The following is a 12,967-nucleotide window of genomic DNA, read 5'->3' on the forward strand; positions in this document are numbered from 1 at the left end:
ACAAACACAGGAGAGCAAAAAATTACAAGAAATTAAGAGAATTTTATCCATTATTTTGTTTCCCCCTGAACTGAGATAAAGTGTCTTTAATGGTTTTTATCAGCACAACACCTCAGTTTGGCAGGAATATGATTAAGAACTGTAATCTCCACAAGCCCAAGTGTTTGTCACTCCTCCTACTAAATTTTCAGGAACATTTATTGAGTACAAGGACAATGTAGTGATATATGGGCTTTAAATTATAGACTAAAGGGGGCAAGTCACCCCCAGTGGAGCCCATATAAAACAAAGGCACCTATGTTCTGCATTTTGAGGCTGGAGCTTGGGACATGTATGTGAGATACACACCGTATTTTATGTATTCCAAAAACCCTTGGGAATAGATAACATCTAAAATTTACAGAGGTGGGGGCGCCTGGGTGGCTCAGTTGGTTAAGCGACTGCCTTCGGCTCTGGTCATGATCCTGGAGTCCCGGGATCGAGTCCCACATCGGGCTCCCTGCTCAGCAGGGAGTCTGCTTCTCCCTCTGACCCTCTTCCCTCTCGTGCTCTCTCTCATTCTCTCTCTGTCAAATAAATATATAAAATCTTAAAAAAATAAAATAAAATAAAATTTACAGAGGTGGTAACTGAAATTTAGGTTACTTTTCTCAAAGAAAGTCATTAGATCATCAAAATGCCTTCGACACTATTTTGCGGGCCAGTGTCCCAGGCCCAAAATCTCGATTACTCAAACACAGCAGATTCCTCATTATTCAGGAGTAAATTAGTACTCCATCCACTACTTCCCATGTAGACAAAAGTACAGATGGGCCTGTGGGGAGAAAGTGGGAATCCCATGTGCTGGAAAGGGGTCAGTGAAGAGAGAAGGTGATGCTAGTATGGATTTGAATGGGAGAAATTCTGGATTCTAAGATAGGTGACTTTTGACTTATTCAACATTCTGAATGACCAGTATCTCTTCCCCTAATTGGCCTGGGTCCACCAAACAATGTGTTAATGCTATGACTTCATCTTTATGGAAGCAAAGTCTTTAGGAATTAGAACTGGTTGTGGGAAAGATGCAGAGTTCATGTATTCAGTCATTCAACAACAATTATTGAATGCCCTTCATGTCCTAGACGTTGTGCTAAGCCCTGCAAGTTCATTAATGAAATCAGAAGACAAATGCCCTCTAGATGTTATCATCTTGTCCAAGAAAAACACAGACATGGCAACAACTGCCATCATACTGGCACAGGAGGTCTAGATGTTGCAGGACACCAGTGTAATACAAGACAAGTTCCCTGTTCCTAAGGAATTTACATACCACTACTACTAATCAATTTCCATGTATGTTACATTCTTCAATGTGCCCTAGTCTCAGTTAACCCTTATAACCACTCTAGGAAGTAGATGCCGATAGTATCTCATTTTAGACAGGATGAAACTGAAACACAGCAAGTTGAAAGGGAGTTTAAAGTGACTTATATGGCAAAGATGGGACTTGAGAGTCCATGCTCTTAACTGCTGCACCACACCACCTAGGCAGTTAAAAAAAATTACTCTCTTTGATACCAAAAACCTCAAGACCTATCTCTAGGAGGCTTGACACAGGAACAAAGACTACCATCAAATGAAGTTTCCTACCAATTCCCAGCAGCAGTTTGCCTTTGGCCTTCCTGTTTCCATGACACTACTCTCCAGCTTGTCCCTTAGAGAGGAAAGTTCAAGGAGCTCCCTCAGCCTTTAATTATTGATACTGACAAATAATTAATCATTAGCTCTGTGGTTTGTAGGAATTTATAAGAAGATTTTGAATATGGCACATTTTATCTTCTAGTCCAATAACTTTACTTCCTACATATTTTCCCTTCTATAGAAGTGGTATACAAATCTGGGAATTATTTCAAAATAATCCATGGGTGGGGTGTTAGACAGGGGGAAGATGGTAGTAGCACATGGAAAACAAGTAAGTTGATGATTGTTTTCACTTAGCAATGGTTACACAAGAGCACGTTCTATTAATAGTTAATATTCTGCATTAACATTGTATTAATTTATGTACATGTCTGAAACTTCATATAATCCAATTCTGGAAATAGAAAGTAAGCCCCTTTAAAGATAACCTGGGAAAATCCTGGAAAATCAGTACTGATTTGTGACTTTTAAGTAAAAACATGAAGTGTGATGGTTACAAGAGCAGTGGCCAAGATAATTCCCCAAAAAACCAAGACAAACAATTATCAATGATCTCCTACAATAGGTTGAAATGTATGTGAAAGCATGTCGCACAGTATAAAGCACTGAGTGTTTCTCAGCCTTACCCACTTAAGGAGTCACTTGAGGAGAGTTTTAATATTGCAAATGTCCCTTCAGCATGAAGAGATTCTGACTAACAGGGGCTAGGGTGAGTCTTGGACATCTGTGCATCGGGAAAAAAAAAAAAAAACTACACAGGGCTGAGAACCTCTACAATAAGAAAACTGTTGTCATTATTAAGCAAATTACATTGAATACTTCAGGCAGGCGTTTGCTCTATAGGCTGAAGGAAGGATAAAAGAAAACAGTAAGTAAAGTACCAAAGGTTGATTCTTGATCATTTGGCACATTTATTACTGGAACTTAAAAATTAGAGAGGCCACAATAGGGCCACAGCTTGACAAATATCTAATTTGCTTAGAAGAATGGGACTATCATTAAGCATTTAAAGAGAGACACAGATGAGGAGGAGTATGAAGGCAGGAGCAGTGACTGGCTACTAGCTAGAGATCATTCATGGCTTGAGGATTCTTCCAAGTCATAGGATTTAGTTCACGAACCCAGCCAGGACCAAATAAAAGCTGACACAACTCATACATGGCTAAGGCACAAATCACTCCCGGTGCACTCAGGCCCCTGAAGCCCCATTGGCTCTCTGAGAGGTTTCAAATGGGTTTGGCTTGAGGTTCATAAAACCCAGTGATTCCCTGATCATATGAAAAGCCTATTAAATCATGATGTCTTGGAGAAGAACCCAAACAAAAAGGAAATTCTAGAGATCTCTAGGTGATTCCACTGTGCAACCAAATTTGGGGACCATGAAAATTTGACAAACCAATCTGAAACCACAGCTGCAAAAAAGAGCTCCTCCTTCCTCTTTAGCTGAGATTGTCACCTGCTCTGCCCCATGTTTCTCCTGATTTCTCAGTGTAGGTTAAACCATTTCTCTTCACCCCACACCATACCTCACCTGTGTCCTCACCTGCTGATTTGTTCCTGGCTGTGCTTCTCACTTTACAACTTCGACCACATCATTACCTTGTTCAAAAATTTCTAATGAACCCCATTCTGATCTGGAGCTTCGCAACCAAAATATAGTTACCTGCGAGCTTACAGAAAGGTACAATTCCAGAACCCATCTGGGTCTACTGAATTAGAATCTGCATTTACTAATAAGATCCCCAGGGAATTTGTATGAACGTTTAAATTTGAGAAGTATTATTCAAGAGCACCATTCTCCAAAGTATATTTTGAAGGACACTCTCAAGGACAGAGAGTATCCTGCCTGGATTCAAAGTCACACCATTCCCTCTCTTTACAGGAACTCTGTCCATTCAAACAGTAGTTACTGAGTGACAACTACGTCTCATACTGTGCTGGGTTTAGAGGGTCCAGCAGTGAAGATGACAGAAGTGGTGTCTGAATTCATGGACTTATAGCAAGGACAATATTGACATGGAAAGGTAACTACGGGGATATTATAAAGGGGGATGTGCGGGATGCCCTGGGATTATCTAGTTAATGAGGTAGACTGGGGATGGCTTAACACATCTGGGAGATCTGGAACATGAGAAGAGCATTCCTGGGGAAATGCCGCCAATGCAGGTCCCTGTGGATGCATGGGGTCAAGACAGGTGGGGCATCTGACTACAGTGACAGCTTCAAACACAACAGGTGCAAAGGCTCAAAGCAACTATGGAAATGCTTGCCTAGTGCTTACTCCATGCAAGGCAGGGCTCTGGGTGCTTTCCATATATGTAGGTGTGACTATTAACCCTGTTTTATAAACAAGGAAACTAAGGCACAGAGAGATGAAGTATGAAGTGTCCCCATCAGAGAACAAACTCTGAAACTCAACCTTGTCCATCTGGCTCCAGCATCTATGTTCTTAGCTATCACACTTTACAACTGTTGAGCTGGGAAGAACATGATGCATACAAGCTGAAAAACAGGCCATATGTCCAGAGTTCAAGCAGTGTTTGTTCGCGGATCTTTTTTTTTTTTTTAATCATCAGAAGGAGAATGCATTAACATTCAGGAGCAGCTACTTACAACACATATTTTTGGGGATCATCCCATAGTTACCGAATCAGAATATCTAGCTATGGAGCTGAATATCTGCATTTTAGTAATGCTTCCAGATGATTTAAAAACAATAAAGTCTGAGGACCATACGTTTAGACGTACAATTTCCTTCAATATTCTCCTCCCTCTCATAGTCCCCCTAATTAACCCAGAGTTACTTAATAATTTATTGGTCCCAAGGTATAAACTAAACATGAGGATAAATAGGATTGAAGTGGAAAGTTGGAATAAATCTGAAAATTGAATCTTTGCTCCTCCAGGTCCCCTGGCTGCCAGGCTGTGAAAAGAATTACCTAGGCTTGAAAAATTGGAGGCAAAAAAAGACCACAGAGGCTTAGAACTATTTTCATTACAATGCCAACCATTTAAATAACTAATTGAATCTCTGGAAATTGAAGTAAAATTTAAAATTGCCAGAAGAGCAATTATTTCACATGCTCTCTGATTCCTCCATCCTTAGCCAGTGCTAGAAGACTCTCAGGCAGCAGAGAATTTTCTTGAATGTAGAATACATGCAAGAGCAGTAGCTGAAGTAATCTCCAGCCACTAGGGTGCACTGGCTCAACAAAATCAATATGCCTCCTTCAGTGTCAGGGGACCCTGACAGCTCCAACACCAGTATCTGGCTGCCAGTGGGGTATTCTTTTAATTCAGTCTTTCCTCTCTTATAATCACTTAACAAAGGAATTATGCTAATTTCTCGTGAGGAAGAAACTAAAAGAAATAGCTGAATCTCAATTAAACTCCTTCATCATAACTTATTTTATTTTCCTGCATTTTCTCAATATTTATCTTTATTTATCTTTGAATGTCTTTCAAGTACAATACCACTAAAATTCCAAAAGTCAGCCTCCTAGATGCTGACTTTCAAATGGTTCAGAGAGATCACAGCTCTTCTGTCTCGATCTGTCTGGAAGTGACATTATCCTGTTCATTCAGTTAGTTCACTTACTTGATATCCCCATTCAGATAATGAGTTTGGAAAAGTTTCTGGAAGATACTGTTATTTTTATCCCTCAAAAGATCAGAAAAATGTTCCACTGTAGTTTTCAAAGTTCTTTCATTTTCAAACTATTTATTTTAATGCTATCTATAACAAAGATCACTGGATACAACCATGTTAATTCTATGACAAAAGAACATTAAGAAGATGAAATGGCATGGTTATGAAAACCTTATGCAGGTTCCCCACCACTGCAATATAAGACACAGATGGTGACAATCTTCCATAGCTGTCACTACCCCTTTGCCAATCAACCCCCCCCAAGGGGGGGTTTGATGTGTCAGGCAGATCCATGTCAATGTTGGTCCCCTTTTCATATCACACAACGTGTGAGTCAAAGAACGTGGGGGATCCTAGATGCACAGGGATGGACTTTCCCAAGGAAAGGTGTGAATGCTCTCAATCTCTGGGATAGGTTCTCTCCTCCCAGAACCGCATACAGTACATCCTTGCCCCTTCTTCCAGAAGGCTAGTACAGCCTGGTCCTGCCTGAGAAGACATTACTAGCCAGAGAAGGCTAGGATGTGTGGATGAAACCCAATTTACTCTGGGCACTAGGGTTATGATTCTATGCATCCTTCCTTTCCTTGGAGTTGCCTTTTCTTACTGTGGCAATGGTAAGATCCACTGGACCAAGGCTAGGGTATGAGACTATGGGAGAAGAACCAAATTATTAACTCTAGGTCTTAGGTGGAAATGGAGCTTTTGGACTAGAGGAGTACTTGTATCTCCACACGGACTAGCTCATCAGGGGGAGTGAAATAAGCATGGGGGGAAAGACCCGTTCTAAGAAAGAGGGGCATTTTACCAAAGTGCTCCTGTGTGTTTTTTAGGACTTAGGTATTAACTATGCTGGATCATCGTCCTCTAAATACATCCAGGTGTATAAAGTATCACCATTTATAGTAAAGAAACACAAATCTTATATTGTGAATTCCCGTACCTATTCAACACTTTTTACATATCTGTCCTTGTTCCTCCACAGGCTTCTATTTATCAGTGATGTAAGCACAATGCTTAAGGCCCTATAGTCTAATAAAGATGCCCCCAGTCAGACTCCCAGCACACAGGAGCCACAGAGAAACGGTGTTGGTGATGAGGCTTTAGAAGGAACCACATGTGAATGGCTTTTCAAAACACCACAACAGGGATCCCTGAGGATGAGCACTCTTGCAATGCACTCCAGTTGAGTAACCAGTGACATTACAGCATCTAGCAACTGAATATGTTTTCCCTGCCAAGTCCTGACGGATCTGGAAATTCAAGGCTTCATTTACAAATTTTACCAACCTTGCTTCCCAGGGGGACATGCAAATGGAAAAGAAAGATGCTCCCGTTCTACAGTCTCTCATTTATTTAGCAGTGAGGAAGACAATTCAGGTGGGTTAGGAAGAAAAGCACTAAAAACAGAATGCACCGACCTGGTTGGCAGGACCTCGGGCAGGGCGTCCACTCACTGAAAGCTGTCACAATGCAGTCTTTTTTGCACGGGAGAAGGCAAGGACGCACTGTTTCAGGCCGAGTTGAATCTGGACATCTGTCAATGTGAAGAGACAATATCAATGCCTCCTGGAAGAAGTAAGTGGCTTAGCAGAGAACTGTAGGATTTCAGAACAGAAAACACTGAGGGCCTGGTTGTTCCTTCTATAGACAAGGAAGAGAGAGCCAGGGAGGTGAGGCTGCTTGCCCAAGGGCTCCCAGCCAATGGCAGAGTCAAAGGCAACTTCAGTTCTCTTGACCTTGAGACCAAAATACTTTTCACTCATCCAGGAAAAGAGCAATCCCTGAAACTAATGAAAGGGAATGCCTTCACAAAAAAGTGTCACCATCAGCATCAATTCAAATGACATTTGATTTTTTTTTTCCTGAATGAACACATCTGATATTTTTCTTGAAAAGCATTTTATTTGGGATAATATATCAAATCAGTGATATTCTACAAAAGGAACAGGGAAATACAAGGCAATATGTGAACATATTGGGAAACAAAAATCACTGAAAACCACTTAAATATGCTCTACATCTTTGATAATGAACAGAACTTTAGAATATTTAAACGACTGGCAGGTATCTCTTTAGAACATGTGGATTGATGAGCAAAATATGACAGGTGGCAAATGTCAAATACACTAACTAGCATTAGCAAGAGAAACACTGCAGTTCTGTTATTTTACTGATAATGAATGCTCACATTTGGGAGGAAAATACTATAGTCAATTGATTCATAATCACTTGGAAGAACTAAAGTCTCAGAAAATGGCAATCAAGCCTCTGTTTGTTTTCTTGCCTGCTTACTTGTTTTATGAACACAGAGGGCTAAAAACTACATTGATTGTCTTCTAAAACGGTGATATGCCAAAAAGAAAAACAGGAAAGCCCTCAGCAACATATATTTGCATTTTAAATTCTGTTCCCCATAAGTTCCTCATAAAGCACATAAATGCAGTGTGGGTAAAGCTTAGCAATATGAGCTCTGGTATTAAGTAGGCAGTGCTGAGTTAAGGGCTTTGGCTAGCTTCTTTCATTTATTCCTTATGACAACAGTGAGAGGCATTATAACCTTCATTTTCACATGATAAACTGAGGCACTGGAATAATCAGTAATGGACCCAAAGCCACATGGGGAGAGACCATTTGAGGCAAATTATGATAGAAAAAAAAAACACCAGTGTAGCAAGTTCAGACAATCAATAGACCTTCTTGAAGGAGAGAAGAGAAAACAGAGGAGATAAAGCTAATGAGGAAAAGATTAATTAAAAAAAAAAGTTCAGATGAAAAGTCCAAGAATTTTATACAAAATGACCAACATGCCAATGCAAAGGTTGTCCAGTTTTCAAACACCAAGACAAAGTAAAAGGACAGACAATAATGGATGTGGGAGAAGAGGAAGAAAAATTGGTCACCCAAGAATCTGGCTGACATCAGACCTCATCAATTTAGATAATGATCAAAATGAAAACATTTTCTTAGTTTTAAAACGTTAAAAACAATATATAAGCCAAATGTGGAAGACAGAACTTGACCGTGGAACAGAATGTACATGATATCATTCATGCCACCATCAGGTAAAGACACAGTGGACAAAGCTGGGGAGCTGGAAGGGGAGAGAGACAGAGTGGAGGCTTGGTTGTCCTTATCTGACAAAGTAGGTGGGCAGAGTGATGATCTAAATGTAAATGAAAACAGAAATAAAGTTCTAAAAAGATCAATCAAGAGTACTAATGCAACCTACCCACAGAACACCAACAATCTGGGATTTGAGACAGGAGTTAGTGTAAGTGGGCTTAGGTTCATTGCTTTCACGAGAGGGAATCAAGGAATGGGCATTATAAATTGGTAAGTGAGGAGAGGTATGAATGATGTGTGGAAAATGTATCATTTAGAGTTAAGAGGTAAACATGAGAAAGGGAAGAGGACTAAGAATTATACTTGTACTGACATAAAGATACAAGGGACGGAGATGAGACACTAACACAGTGGCTTAGTGGCAGGATAGGGGGCAGGGAGAGGGGGGTGGGAGAAGGGCTGTGAGCATCAGGTTTCTCTTTGTTATATATTATATTTCTCCTTGCATGTCATTATGATTTGTGAACCATGTGAAAGCTTACCCAGTCAAAATGGGGTGGGGGGTGCAGAGACAGAGACAGAGACAGAGACAGAACACATAGAACAACTGCTAAAATGTGGCTGTGGTTGTGTTTGAGATGTAGGATACTAAATGGAGCGGGAGATGGGTGGGACCTATGGCTTGCCATCATTAGTCTCTCTGTATTATTTTACTTCTTCTATGGACTATATGAAACTTGAATAAAAATGGAAAGTAGACATACAGAAAAAGAATTGCTCAATAAATTATTAGTGGCATTATTATTAATCATCCTTAGTATACACAGAAATGCTGTCTATCAAAGAGATCAATTCAATAAACAAAACAACAGAAAGAAAGAAGAGTGTCTTTGTGAGAATACAGTGTTACTTAAACAAGCTACTTGGGTAAGGAAAATTTATGTCATACTTTATTAGAGATAGCAAAAAACGCTAAAATCATTCCCAAGTCCTTTATGCGCATTCTGAGGTCTACTAAAATTAAATTGAGCTGCTCTTTATTCTAACTCCTCTCCAACAGCGCCTGGAGTATGGTTGGAAATGGAAGTGTGACTTGAGCAACGCCAGCTTCCTACGTGCTCAGTGGGGCAGCAGGGACCCCACGCCCAACCAGCCATTTCACACTCACTCGTCCATTGGCAAAACAGCTTAGAAATATTTGTTGTGGCACTGGCTTCAGGCTTCAGAGGGAGGCTGATCTTGAAGGGATTTTGCTCACTTCAATTAGGAGTAGATGTTAATCTCTTCCAGGGAACTGATCTTGCCTACCTGATTTACCCTTGATTAGCAACACTCACAATAAATACTCACTGGGCATAGTATCAGCTTTTCATAATACAGCCCCTTTCTCTCTGCACATTCTTCCCTTCTTCCCTTAAGTCCAAAAGAGAGAAACAGTATCATCTCCTCAGTGGCAAAGATCAAGCTCAGGTTATATTGCTTTTATAGAGGCCATGAACTGGAATGTGATTTTTGGTCTGATAGGAGCCAAATATTCTCTTGTCAGTGAAAACGTTTTTTTTGTTCATTTCTTTTGCCAGTAAGGTTGACCCTTTCTGCAGGGGTTCAACTTCTTCTTCCTTTCTATTCACATAATGTCTACCCCTTCAAGAATCATCACATTTCTAATTTTCATAAGTTCCTTCTTAGCCTTCAAAAATACTGTCTTTGACCATTAGCAACATGTGTGCCCTCCATATCTAAGAAAAACCGGAAGGTTTATTTTTGGTATTGTTGTATTGACATTGATCAAAAGGGTTTTGACTGCTTTCATGCTGTTTTCATGTGTGTGTGTGTGTGCGTGCGTGCGTATGTCTCTGTGTGTTTGTGTGCCTGTGTATGTATGCACAATACATAAACTAATTTTTAATGCCTTGATGGAATTCCATCTTATATCTTAAAAGTGCCATATTTTAGCTCAGTGTAAATATTTAATAACAGTAAGTGAATGATTGAATTGTATTCAGTGTTATTGGAGCCTGAAGACAAATAAATCCCTGGGGATATTAGACTAATTTATCCAGCCATTTCCAAAACAAAATTAAAGCCTTAAAACCTAGGGAAACATATGGATTCACTTTTTAGTTAGTAAACAAAGTATGGCCCCTTGGCTTTTGTCATAATTTATACTTCCTAACTTCATGTAACACTCAGACTCTAGATTGGCAGTGCTTTCAATAAAAGGATGAATGTATTTCACTTCAGCACATATATTTACCTGGACCAGCACTGGAATGCTCTATAACTACTATCTCGCTGTCGCCCCATAGCCTTCAGCTCCTTATAAGCACTGTGCTGAAATGCATCAAACTGAGCTACAAAGACCTGCCATTTTTTCAGTTGGGCCTCCATAATCCAGATGCAGAGATGATGCTCCATTTCTTTGATCAGTCCTCTGACCCAGGAACCAATGCACGTCTCACTCAGCTAGGTGGGGCAAACCTGCCAACTCTGTCACATTAAATGTTTAAATGGAGCTCTGTATTATTATATCTCACACAATGCCAGGTGTTTTCACATTAAAGGCAGAAAGTGCCTTATCAGGATTTAGGAAGGCTCCAAACTGTATGTTTTTAATCTTTTTTATTATGATTACCTTTTTTGTATACTGCGACTGAAAAAAAAAAAAAAAAAAACAATGAATAGTGAAACAAAACTAAACAAAACCCCGGAACTATCCCAATAAGCTCTCACTTCTGTTCCACTTCTGCCCTGGCTAGTTCTCATTTTCTGATATGATCAGTTCTATTACTCATACAATGGTAACAGTCTCACCTATACAACTGCATAGAGACCAAAACACCAACCCAGGGAAGCAAGAACTTGCAAGGAACTCTGCCTTCCAGTGCAGTGGGCTTGGAGATAAAACACATTATATTAGCCCAACCGTTCCATGGAGACATGCTTCTTTCTCTGTACCCTGAAGGCCCCTCTTTCTTCAGGATGTTTCCTTCTCCTTTTCTGTTTCTAGTCCCCTACCCCCACCCCAAGGATTTCACAAATGGCAGGGAATCTTTTTCTACTGTAATAGCTTTCACATAAAAAAGAACAAAAAATATATATTTTTCAGAAGGGCAGAACAAAAGATATTTTCTACTGCTGATAGTTTCACTATCTCACTATGCGCTTCAGTGGACACTAGGTATTAATTTCTTAGCTCAATTAATCTCCTTAACCTAAAATTTTTAAATTAATTTTACTCAAGTCAATCCAGGCTCCTCATATTTAGCAGGGTTGTTTGGAGACATACAGTAAGAATTCAACCTAAGTTGTTAAGTCTCCAGCCTCCTTAGCAGGGTAAAAAGTAATGAGCAATGTGTGTGTGTGTGTGTAACATGTGTGTGTGTTAGGGAAAACATCTGTACGATTCATTTTTCTGTGATGGTAAGCTGAGCAAAACTAGGGGTTATTCACAATAATAACATTTATGTGCTCAGGCTTTTACAAACAAAAACAAAAACAACACCTGTCATTTGAAGTAATTATAAGAATAGAAAAGGGGCTTCCTGATCATATAATCCAACTTTTCATGTCCAAATAGTCCTTTAAATGTGGCAATTTACTTGGTGTCACTCTTAATTCTAATGTCCCTTTGCTAAGAAATAAACAAACTGTACTTGTATCAAGTGGATTTTTCCTGTTCTGGTTCAGAGCTGAGAAGTTTTGTGTCAGGGAGAAGATCAGACATCAGGCATGCTAAATTTTCTCATCACAATAAGGAATAATAGTTTGCTGCATTTTATGTAGAGTTTACTACTATACCTAAGCCATATTTAATTTTATTTGTATATTCAAGCTGATATTTCACGTGTCTTTTTTAAGCAGCTGAAAATTTACATCATAAAAATGAACATTATCAAGGCTGCAATCCTTCTCAAGATAAAAGTTCTCATGTCTGAATAGTATCTTTACAAGCCTTTAAGGATTTTACCATAACCCTGTGAATTAGATTTTCACCTGAGCCAGGTGATATGTAAAACATTATTGTCCATGTTTGGCTATAACTCCCATTGATTCAATCAGTCCATGTAGTACTATGCATACCAGGCAAGTTGCAAAACACAACGGACGTCATTTGATATTCCAAAAACAGCACAAGCAATGTAGAGTCAGGTCTAAAGCAGAAATAACATTTATGAATGAATAAGAGTAGGAGGTGATACATCCGATCTAGTCATTACTCTTTACAGCAGTCCCCTTTGCCAAAATTATGATGGTGGATCAAGTAATTTTTCTTGAACAAAGGAGAGATATCAGCTTTTCTCGATCTCCTGCAATTCATATCCAATCCTTGTTGAACCCTGTAACTTTCCTACACATCAATCTGGTTCAGTCATGGATTCCAAAGTCATTTATGGTACACTAACTATATGCCAGACATTGTGCCAAAGTCTGGGGTTGCGGCAATTAAGAACATCCAACTCCAGCCCTGTGGGAGAGAGAGAGAGGAGGTCTTGTGGACAGTGCTTCACTGCAAGTCATATCATCTCCGCTTGCATCTGCAGAGCCATCTGCACATCGGATGCTCCAACC

The 12,967-nt window shown here is 39.7% G+C and overlaps 1 protein-coding gene across 1 annotated transcript in view; it reads right to left on the bottom strand.

Moving 5' to 3' along the window:
- Positions 1 to 12,967, bottom strand: part of THSD7B (thrombospondin type 1 domain containing 7B) — a 763,227-nt gene that overhangs the window by 367,796 nt on the left and 382,464 nt on the right. Inside the window, exon 9 of the mRNA XM_028101331.1 lies at positions 6,751 to 6,866. Within this exon, the coding sequence (XP_027957132.1) occupies positions 6,751 to 6,866 (116 nt within the window). The remainder of the gene's footprint in view (positions 1 to 6,750; positions 6,867 to 12,967) is intronic.

The sequence above is a fragment of the Eumetopias jubatus genome, unplaced genomic scaffold (genome assembly GCF_037043125.1).
Source record: "Eumetopias jubatus isolate StellerSeaLion01/CBP00866 unplaced genomic scaffold, mEumJub1_p1.0 scaffold_3, whole genome shotgun sequence".
Lineage (NCBI taxonomy): Eukaryota > Metazoa > Chordata > Mammalia > Carnivora > Otariidae > Eumetopias > Eumetopias jubatus.